This window comes from Hydractinia symbiolongicarpus, chromosome 8 (assembly GCF_029227915.1).
Source record: "Hydractinia symbiolongicarpus strain clone_291-10 chromosome 8, HSymV2.1, whole genome shotgun sequence".
Taxonomy (NCBI): Eukaryota; Metazoa; Cnidaria; class Hydrozoa; order Anthoathecata; family Hydractiniidae; genus Hydractinia; species Hydractinia symbiolongicarpus.
Genome location: NC_079882.1, coordinates 19,056,875 through 19,077,108, shown reverse-complemented (window position 1 = coordinate 19,077,108; position 20,234 = coordinate 19,056,875). Strand labels below are relative to the sequence as shown.

General features: G+C 35.5%; 2 protein-coding genes across 3 annotated transcripts; both read right to left on the bottom strand.

Moving 5' to 3' along the window:
• Nucleotides 1-403: 403 nt before the first annotated feature.
• LOC130654474 (uncharacterized) lies at nt 404-10,815 on the bottom strand. Of its 2 annotated transcripts, none has more exons than XM_057457061.1 (6): nt 10,565-10,815; nt 9,744-10,227; nt 5,667-5,760; nt 4,881-5,117; nt 3,630-3,761; nt 404-1,303 (listed from the first exon to the last, which is right to left on the bottom strand). In XM_057457061.1, exons 2-6 carry the CDS (start codon nt 10,173-10,175, stop codon nt 843-845), a joined length of 1,356 nt encoding a protein of 451 aa, XP_057313044.1. In that variant the 5' UTR covers nt 10,176-10,227; nt 10,565-10,815; the 3' UTR covers nt 404-842. The 2 variants fall into 2 exon arrangements, with proteins under 2 accessions (XP_057313044.1, XP_057313045.1); XM_057457062.1 differs by having other exon boundaries at nt 10,439-10,579.
• A 1,716-nt stretch (nt 10,816-12,531) lies between these two features.
• Nucleotides 12,532-20,234, bottom strand: LOC130654469 (translocation protein SEC63 homolog). The gene is made up of 2 exons (XM_057457057.1): nt 20,086-20,234; nt 12,532-15,767 (listed from the first exon to the last, which is right to left on the bottom strand). Exon 2 carries the CDS (start codon nt 15,724-15,726, stop codon nt 13,498-13,500), a length of 2,229 nt encoding a protein of 742 aa, XP_057313040.1. The 5' UTR covers nt 15,727-15,767; nt 20,086-20,234; the 3' UTR covers nt 12,532-13,497.

Sequence of the window (20,234 nt, the reverse complement as noted above, 5' to 3'; positions counted from 1 at the left end):
TCACTTGTATAGGGCAGAGCATATAAAGTAAATCTTTGGTCCTGAACATAAAAACCTACAAAATTTCTGACGGGCAAACACCTTTTTTCTCAAACTCACACATATGCCCTCAGGTAAGAACTTGTACCAGTACCAGTGTTGACCCCTTGTTATGTAGACTTGAACAAAGATCAGAACCATCAAAATTAAGAAAACGTTTCTGAAGTCAGTCAAGAAGATGAAAGCGAAAGAGTTGGTTGCCATCCATGATGACAGATTGGAGGAAAGTCCTTCTGAAGCGATTTATGTATCTTCATTTTTGTGAAGCATTGAATCACGTTACGCTATTTATTTTAACGCCCTGTTGCAATAAATTGACGCCAGCATTCGCAACCGGTGTAGGAAGGACAGATGAAGTAGCTGGTTGAAGCAGAAATAAATACTTTTTATACACAGTAAATTTGCTATCATGTTTTAAACACTACTCTCTGCTTCGGTACCAACTTATTACAAATAGAGGTACAGTGGAATCTATCTCGAACTCGCAAGGGACCAAAAAATTTGTTTGAGATAGAGAAAGTTCGAGATAAAGAAAGGAAAATACCTTAGGCGGACCACAAAGGGACCGAGACTTTAGTTCGAGATAAGTTCAAGATAGTCGAGATAGGGAGATTCCGCTGTATAAGTATTTAGTTGTTTTCATGCAGTGCGAAATCGATGTGGGTTCATGTGCTTTTAAAACAGTGTTATAAACAACGTGTATCGTCAAATCCAGATATGTCTTTAATTAACGCCCTACCTCGTCCCCAGACCTTCATTGGTGCGAAGTTGTTTTCATTGAGCTTCAAATGCAAAAAAATATATCAATTAGGAGGCAACAAGTACGTTTCCGTTAGTGGATAATCAACTTTTCCATCAGGGAATTCAACGCCAACTTTGATGAAATCGCGCCGTTCTTCTTCCCACATTAATGCTTCAATACTGTACTTTTCGAAAGCAATCAAAGCTTGAGATGTCGTTTTCTGTGTCGTTTTGAAGTAGCTTGTGATTGTTATAAGTAACTTGCGCTTTGTGTCAGGATAGGTTATGTATAACCTTGCGTGGTCGTCAACTTGGATGTAGAAGATATATGATCCAGTTTGTGGAGGAACAAATATTGTCTTAAGCTGACGACCAAAATAATTCTCTGCATAAGGTAATGTCGTTGTATAAAATTGATGAAACCATGCCATGATATCAGGGTTGTTCGGAAAGTTTGGACTGGAAGAGAGACCATCAAGGGAGAATATGTTTCGAAACAATTTGACTTGAATTTTTCCATCAACTAAAAGAAAATGATAAATATCTAGGTATCACCTGTGATACCAAGGCTCTACATGAAATATGTACAAACAGAAAAGTATTTTCTTTTCAATTAATGTAACCTTCCCTCTATAAAAAACGACCCGTTGAACAGATTTTTAATGTGTTTTCCGGCAATCTGGAGATAATAATTTCCGAAATTTTCTCTTTGCATTGATTGTCTCGAAGGAAGACACTATATTTAAGCCCTGCCAGAACGGCATACGGGGAAAAAAATCCAGGGTCTGGTCCGGCATCCGGGGACTCGGGAGAAAGTGCAAATTTTTTAATTTAAATTTTTACGATGACCAGAATATGCTGCGGCATAAACATGGCAAAGAGAGAACGCTAGAACGTAGTGTTGGGGTTTCTTCCTAAAAAAAGATAATTATAATGCGATAGTGCCAAGAAATTTACATGAAGGTAAAAATGGAGAAAGATTTCACTAACGAACAAACAATGTTAGCTAGCTGTGCAAAATAAAAGTCGTGTAAAGCTTAAGCAGCTAGGATAAATATAAATTTAAAAGTTAATCTGGATTTATTCCTATACTTCTCTGCCATATTTGTCTTACAATACAAGGAACTCTTTTTGAATTTTTCAGCTAATTATTCTTTCCCTTATTAGCCTATACACCAATCAATCCCATCCGGCTACCATTATGAAACCGCGTCGGAGGAAAAGACTAGTAACTAGTATAGGAAGGACAACAAGAAGTAAACACGCTCACTTACAATGGAGTTTGATATGATAAGCAAAATAAAAGTTGAAAAAATCAAAAAAATATTTAAGAATGCGAGGTTTAAAGGTGTCTGGAAGGAAATGTGAGTTGGTTGGCAAGGATATTTTCTGCTCGTGAGAACAATGTAAAGCTGGTAAAAACTGCAGCGCATGTATGTAAGCAAATTATTAGTTGAAGATAGTGTTATACCTGACCCAATGGGCATTACTTCTGGATGGTTAGCGGAGGAAGACGGTGTATCGCTTTGGCCAATGATTACATATGGAAATATTTTTAATTATTTAACCTTCACTCCTAGCACACTGGGTAGTGACGACCTAAACGATTACAAAACAAGCAAAGCATATAGCTATTTTAAAAATGGTTGGCTAGGAAAAATAATGTACCATCCGATTGACGAAGATTCAAAATATTGCTTTTTAAAACGAGATTGTAGGCCTTCAGAACGATTAAATGATCCACCTCATAAACTATCGGTATGCATTCTGAAAGGGTTAACTCTTTTAATAAATTTTATCCACTTGTGTCTTTTTTCCAAATATCTGACAGGCCCAGGAAGTCAATATAATTTGAAGGGTTGCTCACAGCCACACAACCTCGTCCTCAGGCCCATTTTTCTCTTTCTGACAATCTCGGGCAGTCTCGGATATAAGAAAAGCGAAAAATTGCCCTGGGAACGACGTTGACAGTCACATTCTTTTTTCAGCACACCATAGTGAGTTTCACATTTACTATTCTTCCACTTTTCTAACATCCTTGAGTTGTTAGTGCATTCAACAACAGCGCAATTGACTGGACTCATTGTAGTTTTAATAAAAAAAGTTTAAAAATATAAAGTTTGCTATGTTCTATAACATTTTCTCCTCTTGAAGCCCTCTTGAAATAACGCTGTCGCTTCTTGTCTGTCCCCTCTAAACTAGAGCCCAGTTTCCTTTATGCGCGGTTGAGAGCTACGGGTTGATTGGTGTATTCACTTAAGCTTTTTGTAAAAATGTTAAAATTGCGTTCAACAATTTATTCCTTTGATTTCCCGATAGTCAAAAAAATTATGCTGGGCCTCCTGGCTATTCTCTTGTTTGTTTAAAAACTACTCTTGACTATTCTTTAGATTTTTTTATCTAAGTTTTAAATTTTCTTCTGTACTTCTGTCTAGACTATGCTCTTGAGTTGAAATGTTAAGAAAAAATTGGCTCGGCTAATTGGTCGGTTGTAATAAAAATCATTTTGCTGGGTCTCCTGACGAAAAAAACTCTGCCCTAATCAATTCAGTTTTGGGTCAAAGTTGTCACATGAACAACCTACGTCCCGGGTCCTGGGGCCCACCCTCTAGAGTCCTGGAATCCTAAAAAATGTTCATTTTACAGCACATTCTGTAATCGGAAGATGGAGAGCCAGAGTATAAATGCTTTCCTGCTGTGTTGATAAAGTCGCATAATAACTATGTTACAAACATAACATCCTCGTGCCCAGGGTTTGTTGCCTGATGTCAAAGCCGCTACTTGACGGTCGCCGGCCTGAATGTCAAAAAGGCAAGAACATCTGGGGATGAGTTTGAAAAGCATAATACCTCCATTTAGAAATCTATGGATTCCTTTTCCATGTCCACAGTTATCTGTACCCAGCTCCAGTCCAACATTAGATTCTAGCAAGCCACCAATTGGATAAGGACAGAAGTCGTTTAGAGGTTTTAAACCATATTCTACAAAAAATGTCCAGTTTTGAATTTTCTTAAGTCTAGACAGTTTGACAGAATTATAAACACCCTCCCGTGGTCTGACCTGGCCTTCTAAAAAGGGTACGTTTATTAGAATTCAGAGAATTTTCTAAAAAATAGATAACTTCAATTTAGCGATCAAGTACCCACTCTCAAATAAATGCCCCTTTTAAATAAGCGCCTGCCCTTTTTTGCAATTTTTTAAAAGCGCCGCTCTTAAATAACAGGGTGGTCACACCTTTTAAAATCTCCTAAATAACCTTATTTTGGACTCAGAGAATTGATTATTTCTGAAACCTCCTAAAATTGTTTATGGTAACTTTCAATTTTTGCAATAGTACCTTTTTGTCATTGCGTTTTATGTGACAAAAATTTCGGCAAAATCTCCTAAAATATGGAATGTTTTTTTACGTTTTTTTTCGTTTTTTTTCCTAAAATGTGAGACGAAAAGCTCTTAAATTTAAAATTAGTATTAAATCCATGACCACCCTGAATAAGAGCCAAGGGGCGGCTACTTGAGTATATTACTAGAGCCAAAAGGGCGTTATTCGAATTTTATGAGAGCTAAAAAAACGAGCTCAAACACAGCTTTGTTTTTAAATCATCTACAACATGAAATTTCATGTCAAAATTTATGTCTATCTTTTCGCTTAATCTTTTCGCTATTATTTCTTTAACGAAACATTTAAACATTTTCTGGTGATATCGTTTAATGTAGCTACAGTTACCATTTTTATAATCAAAGCAACGACATTGTGAGTAAACTTGTGCTGCGTGACATTGTTTTTTGTGCATTCGTCTTTCAGAACAATAATGTATTGACGGATTTAGATAGAAGTACCAAAGGGTTTTTTTAAACTCGAGGTGTGGGAAATTTATTTTGAAAAAGGACATTACACCTAAAATGATGCACTGTTGAAAGAGTTCCACATGAACAGACAACACATTCTCGAGAACATATACCACAGGATAAAAAATACTTTGTCTTTTCTCATTTTGACAGGGTAAAAACAAGTTGTACCGTATGTTTCTAATTTAATCGAAGTTATTTAATATCTGATCGAATTTTCAACAAAAACATTTTACAAGCGAGTATATACTTACGCTCTGTCATATACCAAGGTTGCGAGCATGTCTCGGTAAGTACGACGATGCCATCAATAAAACAAACTCTTTTCTGCGAACATTTGTGAAAAACATCTCTTCGTCCATCATACATAAACTGCTGGCCAGCATCGTTTTTATCACATGGTTTGATAACGATTTTATCGCCATTACTGGCAGAACATGAACTATTTGCATACCAACACCAATTGCCAACTGCTAGTTTGATCAATCCCTCTAATTAATAAAGATATATGGTAAAATATTTAATGTAACTGAATTCGCATATTATTGATGATTGTTAATTTGTAACTGGTAATTGAAGAAGGATGCACATTTCATTACTGATGTTTTATGATGGTGGTTGGTGATTGATGATTGGTGGTTGGTAATTGATGATTGGTGATTGGTGAATGTTGATCGGTGATTGGTGATTGATGATTGGTGAATGTTGATCGGTGATTGGTGATTGGTGATTGGTGATTGGTGTTTTGTGATTTGTGTTTTGTGTTTTGTTATTTGTGATTTGTGATTGATGATTGGCGGGTGTTTATCATTGATGATTGGTGATTGGTGGAAGTTGATTGATTATTGGTGGTTGGTAATAGATGATTGATGATTGGTGATTGTTGGATGTTGATTGGTGATGGGTGATTGGTGATTTGTGTTTTGTGTTTCGTGGTTGGTGATTTGTAATTGGTGATTTGGGATTGCTGATTGTTTTTGATTTATGATTGGTGATATATTAAAATATGAACTAATAAATTTAAAATTATGGTTAATTACCTTTTGAGTAGCAAACACATCGATGTGTTTTTTCTTCGGGTGGCTGAATGCAGGTACATTTGTCGCATTTGTTAGTCGAACAGGATATGTTGTACTAGAGAATAAGCGTAAAAAATGCCGCATTTAATACAATTAAGATAAGAAAAGGGAGAAAAATAACTATATTTCGTCAAATGAGTATCTTCAATTTCGGGAACTTTGTTATCAAAAATTCTAGGTTCAGAAACAGATGAAAAATTGTTCCCAATTGTTTTCGAGCTCATTATGAACTTCGTTATATTTTTATTTATATTACTTCTATATTACTCTTAATCTCATTGAAAATTAAATTGAATTTCATTGAATGAATCAAGGTTATTTACATTTGTGTGATATTTTATCATTGCTTCTTCAACAAGTTCACTGAATCGTTCGAGTTATTTTATTTATATCTATAAATTGTAATACACCGTTTTCCATTAATACTTCTCTTCTAGCTCGAACAAAATCCTGATCTTCTGGGATTTAAGTCAGGATATGCGCATCTCGGACGCGGTTAGTAAAATTGACGTTTAATCTGCCATTTTAAAGCTGCATAGCTTTCTCTTTTTGTCTTGTAAATGATTCGTATGTTTTTTATGCTATCACACCTATGTAAATCTTAGTAAAATGTTTTTTATTATTTTGGCTATCACGGACGTATATAGCAGACCAGCTACGTAGTAAGTGTCAGATGGCAATATACACATACGGACAGCTAGCTAGCTATTTTGTGCTTTTCTCTCAAGTTTCCATTTAGTTTCGTATAAGTCCATTTTGGGCTAGCCATTGTTACTTCTTGTGTTGTTTTTTACCAACCTGAAGCTAGCCACAAAGTAGTAGGGAAGCATATACAGCTTTTGTAATAATAATCCTGCAAATTTTAGCTATGATGTTTTTTTCATACATCAATTGTGTTTGCTTCACAGCAACGAATTAAATATTTTATCCTAGTGGTATAAACGAGCTTCGATGTTTATGTTTTGATGGAATTTCCACGCTTGTGCTTAAAATTTGAAAAATTGACAGATTATAAAATGGGCCAGACTATAGAAGAAGTAAGTTAACATTCAGGGAGAACTGAACCATGTGACAGGACAGTTAGTCCACGCTTAAAGGACTATAATACGGTGCAGATCTTTTTTGCTTAAATGTCCACAATGTCGATATTGTAATGTATGACTTCTCCATTTTTTTCACGCCTGACTACGTCTTTTCAATGTTTTTCCATAAAATCAGAGTTGCCGTTTCAAGAGCATTCATAAATTGAATCTGCTAATTATATATATGTATATATATACAAAATATATATGGCTAATTATACAGTAACAGCCGTCATATTTCTTGTGATGAAGCTGAGGCCATGCAGTGCCAGCAAAGTCTGCATTTAGACAGTTAGCCGGTATGAGTTTAAAAATATTTATCTTTCACGCGCCGTCGGTTCTTGTTATTTTTTTGCTTTTTATTGAAGCATAACATGCTATGAAACTAGGTAAATGACTATTAGAATATCAATATCGAAGAAAAGTACAGAAATTTAAGCAAATCAGATCTCTACCGTATAATTAGCCGCACCAGCAGCTAATTTTACTGCATGTATCATATAATTATCTTGTAATGGCTAACTAAATTTAAAGGCTAATTATCAGTTCACCCTGACAGGTCAAGTTAAGGGTAAAAAGTATCTAGTAGCATTTTTTCACTGATGTATAAGGTAAATTATAATCTGCATGCAAAAACTAGATTTTAATTTTAAGATCAAATTAAGATGCCTTTACTAAATTAAAGTTTGTAATAGGCTGGTTGGTCTACGGCTTATCGCATGCTTATTTTGCCTGTCGATTTGCGCAAAAGATCTTGGGAGTATATACAACACCACATAACAATGGAACTAGTCCGAAATTGCTCAAATTTGTAGAAATTTTCTGCATACCATGTCTCAAAGGGTGTTCTATTGGACTAGCCTTCAATCCATAAAACAACGGTTGACTATCGCGGATATCTTTAGAATTTCGCCCATGGTATATCTCCCTGCCATCCTTTTTGAGGCGTCCTCGGCACAAAATAACAATTCGGCTACCAGTTTAAATAAAACATGCATATTATTATTAAGCTCACTGCTCAGTGACTAAACAGGAGGGTTCTACAATTTAGCCACCTTGTTTAATTTTTCCTCTGTAAAACAAGCACCAAGCATTACCTTAAGGGAATTAATTTTCGCGGGAACTTAATTTCGCGGGGTTTTTTTTAGGAAATTTCGCGGAAAAAAAGGGAATTTAATTTCGCGGATCAACGTGATTTGGAAATTTCGCGGGAATTTATTTTCGCGGATAGAGTGTATCCAAAAATTTTGCGGGAATTTAATTTCGCAGATCCAAATTTCGTTAAATTTTAAGTAAGAAATACGAATTTTAGTAACTCTTAATATATCTTTTTTTAACTATCCGCCATATCATCTTCTAAAATAGAAAATATATTCCCAACGTCATCCTCATTATCACAATCAGGGTAGGTTTATTTACTAAATTTTACGGTATCTAAAATTAAAAAAATTAAAAGAAAAATTAAAGAAAAAAAGGGAATTTAATTTCGCGGATCTACGTGTTTTCGAAATTTCGCGGGAATTTAATTTCGCGGATAAGCCACATTTGGATTTTTCGCGGGAATTAAATTTCGCGGTTTTGACCAAAAACCGACAAATCCGCGAAAATTAATTCCCCTAAGGTAGTTATGCATTCCTAAATTGCAAAGTCAACATTTTGTTGCTTTAATGAGTTTTTTATCTTCCATGCTTTAAAGTGTTTTCTTGATGCTGTATATATTTTGACATAAGCTAGCTCTTATGCAGGGATTTTCTTATATTAAAACATACTTTTACTGGTACAACTTTTAACTTTTATTAGAAACATTTAGTTAAAAAAATGATGTAACTTTTCTAATTCATTATATTTCGGTCTTGTGTTTCTGAAAAGTAATAAAAGCAATTTTTAGTAATTAGTCTAGCATTACCTGTTGCAAATGCTAGGCAAGCGAGGCTTGAGTTTTTATTTGTTTGCAATACGTTGATGATTAGAAATGGGCTTTGTGTATCCTCAGTAACAAAAAAACCCCAGCTCCGTTTTAACATTGGTTCCACAGCTTCAAAGCTGTGAAGCTATCTTGTTAAAATATAAAATGAGCTAGTTAGAAAAGCACCCTGCGTAAACTAGCCCTTAGAACAAATTTTTCTTTTCGCAAAGACAACATTTTCTTCGCAGACATCAGAGGCAGAGTCTTTGGATAAGGAGATTCCATTTGAATGCCAGCTATCACTTCTTTTTTTCCGATTTTCGGGTACATTCCGAAAAAATCGAAAAATTGGACTAATCACGTGTCCGAAATGTGGATAATGATTCATCTTGTTAAACAAAGTTGTGTTGTAAGTACCGAATAGAGTTAAAAAAAATTTGTACTCTCTGGTGGCAAAATTTCTTCTTCGTTAGAACGTACCCTATATCTCTTCTCAGTGAATGTGACTGTTTGCAAAAAATACAGCAAAGAATGTATTTTGTAACCCTATTTCTGGCATTATAATAGCAACTGCTTCTTGAACTGACATTTCGCGATAACATCGATACGCATTTGCAATTGACTTCATTTATACAATTTGTACAACATTTGCGGATTTTCTCATCGCTTCTAGAGATTCGTCTTCAGCTTTAGAAAAATAGGCACACATGACACATGCAAGAAACTGCTTTATAATAATCAAGAACGGGTTGAATGTCTATGTTGGCTTTCCCTGCCATCAAGCCTTTGTTAAAATAATTATTTATAAAACAAGAATCTGAAAATCGAACACACTTTGGGGAGGATGTTGATTAATCAACAAGTTAATTGTGATTGTTAGAAATCATAATAGCTTGAGGTACAAAAAAAAAAATAAAAAAATAAAACGAGGTCGAAAACGAGGCTCTGGGCTGTCTCTGTCTGTTTTTAAGATTCCGCTCCGCGCGGCGAGGGCGGAAATCAATTAGCCTAGAAAAGAAATTTAAAAAAAATTATTACATAAAGCCTTACCAAGTATTTATATCTCCAATTTGAATGTCGAATGTCAAATCCGGTATCATAGTATGCCCATCCAGTTGCATTTACGAAAGTAATGTTATCTGCTTTACTGTTTCTATCCACAGATAACAATTCACATGTTTTTGTTGACATCTTGAAGTTGAAAGATTCGCATGGTACTTTATAAACACAATATTTTCCACAATCTCTAGCACTACAATTGCTGTAGCCTGTAATAGGTGTTGTATCGAGCCTTTTATTGACGACAATTTTTCGGAATAAAGCTGCGTTACCATGCGAAGATCTTTTTATTCCCAATAGCATGTCAACTTGTGCATCGGTTGGGTTAATGATTACCGTAAGTATCGCAAGTGTCGTAAATGCCGCAAGCGTCAGAAGATTGAAATGAGACGACATAACATTACAGTTAATCATTTTTGACATTACTTTGTTAATAACACTGAACTTTTACCTTTTTCACTTTCCAGGCCGTATTCTAAAAGTTTAATAGATTACACAGTTCTGATTTAGACTTTTCATAACACAAAATCTACGTGCATGTTTTTAGAAATTCTAAAAATCTCGAGTTTTTTAGTTTTGCATTTAAAAATCTGAAATCAAAACCACAATGCGATCCACAATGCATCACTTTTCAAAAATACGGCATGCTTTCTTAATTTCTTCGATTTAATTGAGAAGAAACTTACAGTCAATCAATTTCGTCACGTGACCGCTGCAGATAAGGTTGACCAATAGACCAAGGATGATGCAACAGATGTAGTCAAAACAAGTTCTCGTATAAAAATTGCTAGTGTATAAAAAAAACTAGATACCTTCTCCAAAAACTTTCAAAATTCATCTGTAACCAGCCTTTCGTGGTTTGCGCAGCGAAGGCATTTCTTAATTTGAAACATTTTTTTAATAATATAGAAGTTATATTCATACCTCTATTTACTATTACTAGTATTTTTCGCTAAAGAAAATTTTCCATTTATATGAATTTGTGGGTGAAGCGTTGACGTCAGCACATTTAAAAATTAATAGTACGCACTCTGTCAACAGGGATATGCACGTCAGTATTGTTTGAGTAAAACACGGTTAATGTATTTTCGTAAATAAGCACCCAGGGCGTAGGAATGAATGAAACATTCTAGAATTTTTTATTCGAGTTATCGAAACGCCAAAAACGCCGTCCCTATTAATCCCATTTGATCTCAATTCCAGGGCCTGTTGTCTCTTTTTGTGTATCTGAAGGCGAAGCGCAGCATTGTTAACACAAGCACTGGGGATAAGGTTAAGTCCCATCTATATCAATAATATTGGACAATGTATTCTAAATGTTAATGAAAAGAGGTTTCTTTGCTTTTACTTTGCCAAATCAGCCGATCTGCAGTCACTGCGTCCTAATCTTAGAGGTCTTTTGGGGCTTGAAGCGTTAAGGTGGCTGTTTGTTCTAGATGAGTCACCCTCGTCCCCAGGTTTTTTTGTCTTCATCTCTTATATCAAGAAGGCAAAAATCCCAGGGACGAGGGTGCTAGATGAGTATTTCCTCTCAATACACGGTAAACATCTTTTAATGAGGAAAAGTTTGGATTTTACACCACGAATTTGGGTCTAATTTAAGAGTGTTTTGACATTTCGGTAAGGGTAAGGCACATTTTGCATCTCCAAATTTCTGCTCACTTATCCAAATTATTTTTGCGCAGATACGTTGACGCATATTTACTGACCATGAAAAACGTCACTGCAATGAATGGTGAACACAGAAGATTTCAAGTTGTATTTGTTCGTCACGATTTTTCGCACTTAATTATTTATTTTAAAATATCTTATAGATTCATAAAATTCATTCAACTGTTATAAATTCTTAAAAAGGGTACACGGCGCAAGTTATTGTATGTCATTTGACGTCCTCATTCTGCGAACACGATTTTCAACACGACAAATATACACGCTTTTTTTCGTAGAAGCAGGGGCGTTAGCATAACATATGAACAAAGGATAAAGTTTAACTAAAAAAAGCCTGTAACGTAGCCGTAACCAGTTCCATTTTTGCATTGCAAACAACTTTATAAAAAAGACGAAAAAACATTTAAATAATATTAAGCTTGGTATAATTCTTAATTCAGTTCAATTTTTTTTAGACATGCTTATAATAGCCAGTATGTTTATTTTGATTGGGACGAAAATTCTAACAAGCTATGGACGCATTTTTCAAGGTCAAATTAAAAAAAAAGCAAGGCTGCAAGGCGAAGATTATGGTGCTCATCTACATATTTAAGATTAAAGGGGGGAAGTTAAATTATTTTCTCAGTCTCCAACTAAAATACACCTGCCATTGATTGTTACAAAATTTACACCGTATGCGTTTTTATCTTTTGTAGCACCTCTTATATCCGCTTAAGAGGATGTTTATTTGAAGGCTCACAGAAATTCCAATATTTGGAGCAGAACATTACACAAGTTGCTGATGTTTCTTGTATGAAGACACAACTTAGAATTCGTTCCCATATTACCACAATGATTCTGACAAAAAATAAATAAAATAAACATTGTGTTGTGTGGATCCGTCCAATGGTTTATATCTTGCAAACATGAAAATAGCATCTTTTCAACGTATAAATAGAACAGTACAATGTACCGTATAATTATCTTTAAAATTTATTTAGGGTAAAAGATGCCAATGAAATATCCGAGGTCAGAGGTAAAAAATGCAATGCATTGAAAGCTTTGATTGGATTGTAAGAGTATACTGTGAAGAAACTTTATTTTCTATAAAACTGAGAAAATTGTGACACACTTCAAGCAATATACGCTTCTGCTGAAAAATATTTTTAGCTTTTACAAGCTACATTCCATAAAGTTTTTAATCTTAAAAATAAAAAATAATAATAAATCCTATCAAGGTAACCTCACCATACTTCATTACACGAAAATAACGCAAGCATTACTTTAATGTTAGAAATGTTGAAGAAAACTTCAAATTTTAACCGCAACAATAAATTGCGATTCCGATTGATCCTGCGCAAAGTATTACTAACAAAGTGGATATTCGGTGTTTAAAATGAGATATTTCTAATTTTTTTTCTGACATATTTAAATTGAGAAGTTTCTTTTTTTAATTTCAGCAAAATTTAATTTTCGATCATCCAAAATAAATTTCTGCGAAAATATTGAACTTGGTCAATCGCGAAAATTAATTGCGCGAAGATGCAAAAGTTTTCAGGTGTCTTGGAATAGCAAAATCTTCTTCTCGCAAAAATTTTCTTCCACATTTAGTTGTGATAAGCAATAGGTATTTCACTATAATACAAATAAAAAATCGAATTTTCAGATAAATGAAATAAGCGAATGGAAACATTGCCCATTAGATAAGAATGGACTCACAATGTAAATCAGTTACTACAGTGTCATTGACAGAAAGAAAAAAAGGTGAAAAATGGTCGTGGTTACAAATCGACTCCATCTGCGTTAATTGTCAAGCTGCGCTAATTTCGTGTAACAGGGTAGTTAAGGTTCCCTAATATATATATACCTAAATATTTGTTCAAAATCCTACCAAAAGCCTATCACGCAAGCTTTCCATACGTTTAAATGTGAATTCACCATGTAACAAGACAATAGGTCATCAATTAAAATCTGACCAAATAAGCAATATATTTATTCTAATCGTTTTTGGTTTCTTTTATCGCCATTTACCAGGGTTTTTGTGATCTCCTCACGCAGGTTATTATTGCAAAAAGAATCTAAAGCGCTGAGTAACATTCTAATCATCTTCGGTTTCATCATCTTCTTCTTCTTCAGTTTCATAAACACTCTCTCCGGAATCGTCTTTGCCTTCTTCGTCACTTGAATAATCCCAATGCGCGCCCGGATCGAACTCCTTCGCTTCCGTCACATTAACTTTAAATGTTTTTGTGACGTCAAACTCCACGTAGGAATCGGACCGAATAACAACAGTGTATTGGTAACATCCCGGCTTTTCGGGAGCAGTAAATTTTAGTTGTATTTCGTCCGTTTCTTTCAATCCGGTGATCTGCTGGGGAGGCGTCATAAGAGCGTTCGTTTTTCTCGACACAACATACGCCCACCAGTACTCGTGCTTTTCCATTGGAAAATACGGGCAGTGCACAATGTGGCTTTCCTTGGACTTCATTTCGAGCAATTTTTCAGGCTTTATTAAATCGTCATCTTTAATTGACGACCATTCATCGTCTGCATCTTTCCCTTCCCGTTTTTCTTCCGGTTCTTCGTCTCTTTGTTCAGCCGTCTCCTCGTCAGTTTCGTTAGATTCGTCATCTGAATCGACGTCGTCGTTGTCTTCATCCTTCGAATTGTCAACCTCCGATTTTTTCTCCTCTTTTTCTTCATTTTGTGGTTTTTCTTCGCCTTTCTTTGTCGGCTTCTTCGGCTGTTGCTTTTTCGTCGGTTTCTTCGCACCTTTACCCTTTTTCACCTTCCTCTGCCAGTTCTTCACTGGTTTGGGTGATGCTTCCTCGTCCTCTAGATCCTCCACAGGAATGGCAGCGTCAAGAAAGTCTTCATCATCAATGATATCACCTAAAGAATTCCTCGTCAAGTTGACCACGGCAGTCACGATAGAACCTGATGTCACGACGTGCATATCTTCATCGTCAATTACCTTTACTTTAACTTCCATGTCCAACGATGGAAACGAACAGCAAACATTCATCACATCCTGATACTGCTCGTCCGATAAAGTGCGCAGTAACAATCTCCTATCCTCGTTGTTCATGGCAACGAACTGACGGATGTTTTTTATACTCCTCTTTTTTGTATTAAAATGACGCAAGTGTTCCTGGGATATGTGCGGCAACATAAGAAAGGCTGATTTTGAGTCCCACACGCCTTGTATGATCATTTGATTTAGCTTGATTAAATTTTCCAGTGACTCCAGTCTGGGAGGTATTGCTACCCTTCCAGCTTTTCCTAATGCTATCAACTGCCCGACAATGTTGATAATTTCTTTAATTAAATATGGACACTTCTTTAATATAAGCTCCAAATCTTTCAACAAAGTTTGCTGTGGCAAAGCAATTCTAGAAAAATGTGCATGAAGAAGCGCTCTGGCTTTGACACTATAAGGATAGCACAACGGCCTCTCCTTGTTCTTTTCGTTTAACTGAGGCAGCTCTCTCATTAGCTGTGGTAGCTCAATGTTGTCACTTGGTCTTTCCTGCACGTCATTGTTGTGGCCTTTTTCGAATTCGAAGGACGAAGCCAGGATCATGATGGCCCGTTTCAAAGACATGTTAGGAGTCCGATGAAAAAAGTACCAGTAGAGTTGTTCGGTGTCCATCAAAACTTCATCAGCACTGTACTGTATCGATCGATACCACCACGAGCCGACAACGATCGGTAGAATAACAATAAAAGCTAAAAGATACACTCCAAGGACCCACATAGAATTCTTCTTGTCAACAATCCACGACGGCAAGGCAATTCCGAATTGAGCAGCTCCAGGTCCGTCAGGATTACCATATTTATCCCAATTCTCTTTCGCCTCCTCGTCGGTTAAAGCTTGGTAAGCTTTCGCGACTTTCATGAACTCTTTTTCGTCGCCACCTCGATCAGGATGAAACTCCAAACTGAGTTTGCGGTAGGCTTTTTTAATCTCTCCGTTCGAAGCACCAGGCTCCAATTTTAAAACATCGTACGGGTTATACTCGCTAAATTCCTTCTCGAACTGCGACACTTTTACGACGCCTGCTATCAAGAAGGCCCATAGTAAAATAATCGTCCCCTTCGTTAACAATCTCATTGTTTTTTTTCGGGGCTCTTTTTTAGTCAGCGAATCGTGTTTGGCCATGCAGGGTGGACAGTAACATGGCTTCTTCGCATCCAATGTAACATCTTTCTTAGACTCGTCGGGAAAGAAGTAATAAGTGACAGGTATTAAGAACATAGCGAAGAAGGAGAGGAGAAAATAATAAAATGTCGTTCCCTTGTCATCGTACTCGAATTGCATCGCCATGTTGAAGTGATGGTACTACTTGCCCTCCGAAATTGATTTTCCTAAATATTAATAAAAGCAGAAAATTAGCCGTAGTTGTTCACGTAAAACCACAACTGCCTAGGTAAATAACCAAAAGCGGCGGGGTAACGCATATATAAGAAGAACAGTCATATGAAACGTTTGGAACGGTCTGATGTCGTTAAAGGTCTAAATGAAGCAGTTTATCGTGAAATAAATGCTACTGATATATCGACTGCAAGTATAAAGAAATAAGTGTAAAGTCTGTTATGTTTTTTACTAAGTTGTGGTTAATCCACGAAGAAACACGCACAGTACTAGGTTACTGCGATTCCTAAATAAAGTAAGTGTTTTATAACTTATAATGACGAAGATCTTATTCCTAAGCGTTTCTTAGAGAACTGAATACAGAGAAGAAATATAGTGGAAAGAAATTATGTACTGGAAGAAAGATTTGCATCTTGAAGGTTTTAGTTGGGAAATACAAACGATCATCGTTTCTTGTGGATGACGTCCTCTTAAGGGTATTCCCCACCTTTAACACTGCTAAATGAAGATAACCCGAGCTAACAACAGGTCAAAGAAAAAGTTATGAGGACCATTTATATCTGTAGCTTCCTGATTACACACAAATCGATTTCAACATATGAAATTGATGTCTTGTGGTTAGTTTAGTGTGTGTCTACTTTCAAGAACTTGTGCACAAAAATATAGCAATAAAAACCTCGACTACCTGCATCAAAGGAAGAACAAAACAAAAACAAAAAAACTTGCAGTAATAATCTCCTAAAATCATGTAAAAGAGTTTTTAGCAAAAAAACATTAAACAAAATAATTTTGAATAAAAAATTTGAATACGTATTACAACGTAGCTAAACATTCCAACCTCACTGACGTAGTGCATGTGAATAAACCAATTCTCAATATAAACAAATGGATAGAAAAGTATTGAATGAAAAGGTTTCTATTGCAAATGCCATGCCTTTTAAAAGCTTCTCAGCCTCATGGTTTTGTTCTGTTGATTTTTAGTGTTGCTAAGGTGAAAGGTGCTCAATTCCACAAAATGTATAAATACTTCAAGTGCAGAAACTTTTGCGGATAGAAAGCTTCTGAAATCAACAAATGTTCATCTTGAAAATTTGCAGGGTTTTTTTTATAAGGCATTTCCTGAATTAAGGGAAAAACTTTCTGTGTCATAAACTTTCACGATTCGATGCTTATGGAAAATTTTGTGACATATACTTTTGAGAATTAAGTTAAAATTTGCGAAAATTTCTGTATTTAAAAATGCTTTAGAGATGTTGATACAACATACAATCAAGGCCTTTGCTTTAAAAATATTAGCTTAATCACCTTACTCTACTCAGAATTTAAAAATTAACTTTTGTTTTTAAGTCAGAGTAAAACAACACATTCCTGAAAAACAGAGGAACATTCGGCATTTATGTCCAAAACATTATTCAATTATACAATCAGTAGTTCATCAATTATAAAAACGATTATTCTGCACGCATATACCCAATGTTTAATTTATAACTAGCATGAGTTTAAAACCTTTTCAATGAAGGGAAGGGTGGATTTTTCAAATGGCTTAATTTTGGGAAGTGTAAATAAATTGGGTGTTAGAATTTTCCAAAAATTAGTGTTGCCCCCCCCCCCTTTAAAATTAGGTTATAAAAGAGCAAATTCCCTGAAATTTAAGTTCTTGGATGACAAGGTTATGTCCCTAGTCGACTAAATAATTGGGGATAGCCAAAAAATAAACTTTGTATATAATCATTTGCATTTGGAAGTGGAAGAAAGGACTAGAAGAGAAAGGGCTAAGGGTGAACACAGCAAAGTCTAAAGTCATGATTAGTAGCATTGCAGCAAATAAGAAGTGCAGTAGTATTGGTGAAAGGTTAAGAGCTGACATTCAGTTTGTGTGCGCGCGTTGCAAAGGTGAAATTATACAGAATGAAGTATTTCCAGCTTTAATGTGCTTATGGCGCCGTAGATTAGTGGTTATAGCTCTCGTACTCTGTGCGGGAGACCGGGGTTCGATTCCTCTTGACGGCGATTCAACATGGGCGAGTGAATGTTACCATAGCCCCGGGTTAACCCAAGCCATGTGAGGAAAATTAGGAAGATGGCACACTGTGTGGGCCGTTGGATGTTGCCGGGAGTTGTCTAGCAGAGCGCGAGCTCTAATTGGGTCTGCGTAGCTCAAAAGGAGCATTAAATACTCTAGGACTCTCCATCTACGCCATGGCCCCTCCTGGAAATAATAGACAGGGTATATCCCTCGATATTTGTGAGGCTAGCCATGGAAAATATGCACATCTATCTATCTATCTATCTATCTAATGATGTACAACAGTGGCTCGTTAGAGATAGTTGAAAAGTTGTTACTTAGGTGATATGCTGGGCAGTGAAAGGGGTGTTGGAAGAAGTGTTACTTGCAGGATAGGTTCTGCTTGAAAAAATTTCAGAGAGTTACTTCCTTTGTTGACTAGCAGAGTCTTGTCAATTGAGGTAAAAGGTAGGTTGTATGAGGCCTGTGTAAGAAGTGTTATATTGTACGGTAGTGAAACATGGGCAGTAAAGCAGGAAGATCTTGACCGTTTAGAAAGGAATGATATGAGAATGGTTAGGTGAATATGTAATGCCAGTCTGAGGGACAGAAAGAGTTCAGATGAGCTAAGAAGCAGGCTAAGTATCCGTAGAATTAAAGATGTTATCCAGATAAGAAGACTGAATTGGCTGGGGCACTTGGAAAGGAGGTTATAAGGACAGACTTGATACAGAGGAAGTTGAGTTTAGATCTAATACAGTCTAGATCAGATTGGAAGAGGGTCATTAATATACCCCATTCAACCCATGCTAAGCCGAGAATGATGAACGATGCTGATTTGGCGGAAATAAGTTTAAGAAAGATTCATAGCAAGAAAAACTGATTTTGAAAGTTTCTGCTGCCCAAAGGTGATTTTAATGACCAGACTAACTGGTCCACAGTGCACATTTTTTTATTTTTAGCTTTTAGCATTACAATCATCGAAATACATTAACACAAACAACTTCTGCCAAAAGTAATTTGTTACTCAAAGTAATTATTTTGAGAATATGACAGGCAAATTTTAAACGCTGTTCACCTGGTCTATCTACCTGCCTTTGTATTAATTTTTGTGTCCACAATTTTGAGTAAAAGAAGTTAAAAAATTAGCTTTAAACAAAGTAGTACCTTATCAGCACTTATAACCCTGGCCCTAACAGCGTTAATTTTTGTTGGAGGCAAAATTAAGGAAAATCAAGCAAAAAAGGTCAAACGTGGCATTAATTTTAAAACCTTAAGAAAAAGAGAACAATATATTAAAAGAACATTTTGTAAGTAATTTTTTTTTTGTTCTAAACTTGAATTTGGAATTTATTTTGTAAATTTTGTTTCAAACCATTTAAATATTTTATAGGAACAATAAATTTTGTCTGAAGCTGGTTGTGCTTATTTTTTTGCTGAAATTATTCTTATGTTTTAAACTGAACAAAAAGCATAAGAAAATGTCAAATTTAGCTTTTTAAACGCTATTTACAAGGGGAGCATCTTTATTAACCCCAATCTGGTGGTAAAAATGCGCAAATTATTGTTAAATATATGAATTTTACGAAAAAGCAACGAAACACTACTTACGATAAAATATGCTATATAAAGAAGAAAAACAATGTTTAGTTTATACTAGTTCCCTGCCTATAAGTGCATTCACCAGGGTCTCAAAATAAGGGTGTGTGAAATAATTACGACTGCAAATTCCCATAGTTTGCTTGATAAAAATCATACATTTACATGTATGGTTTTTATACAATTTTATCACAACTTACCCACACCAACGGAGACAAAATGGTAACTGAGTTGCAAGAGAATCGACAAGACTGGCTGAATGCAGGAATCTTTTTTAATTATTTTGCATTGATTTTAAAAGGCAAATGCTGCTTAAACGGGAGAATATTCTTTCAAACAGGAGTATGGGAGGATATGTTCAAAACTGGGAGTCTCCTGCTCAAAACGGGAGGGTTGGAACATATGTAAGAGGAAGTGATTAAAAGCATATACTGGCAGTTTTGTTCCTGGTATTGTATTGGTGTTCAGGGATTTTAAATCATAGGTTTCTGTTAGGACTGTAGGAGTGAGATCAGTGAGAATATTTTAAATAAAGAAAATGTTCAGTCAATATTGACTTAAATTGCATTTTGTCAAATATAAGATCTTTAGCTACAGAATTGTATTTCCATGTTTTTGTGTTTCTCTTCAAGGAAAATAGGGAATAGGGAATAATTCTTAATTTTCATTCATTTCACATTTCATACAACTAATAAAAAGGTACTAACCTAGTGCTAGAATGTTGTACTTTAGTTTATGTGTTTCGTTTGCCTACATAATAATCATCATCATCGCCAGTCCGCCATTATGATAATGTTAAAGTCATTAGCCGGACGCAACTCCGCTTATTCGCGACACTTAAAACCCAAAAATAAAA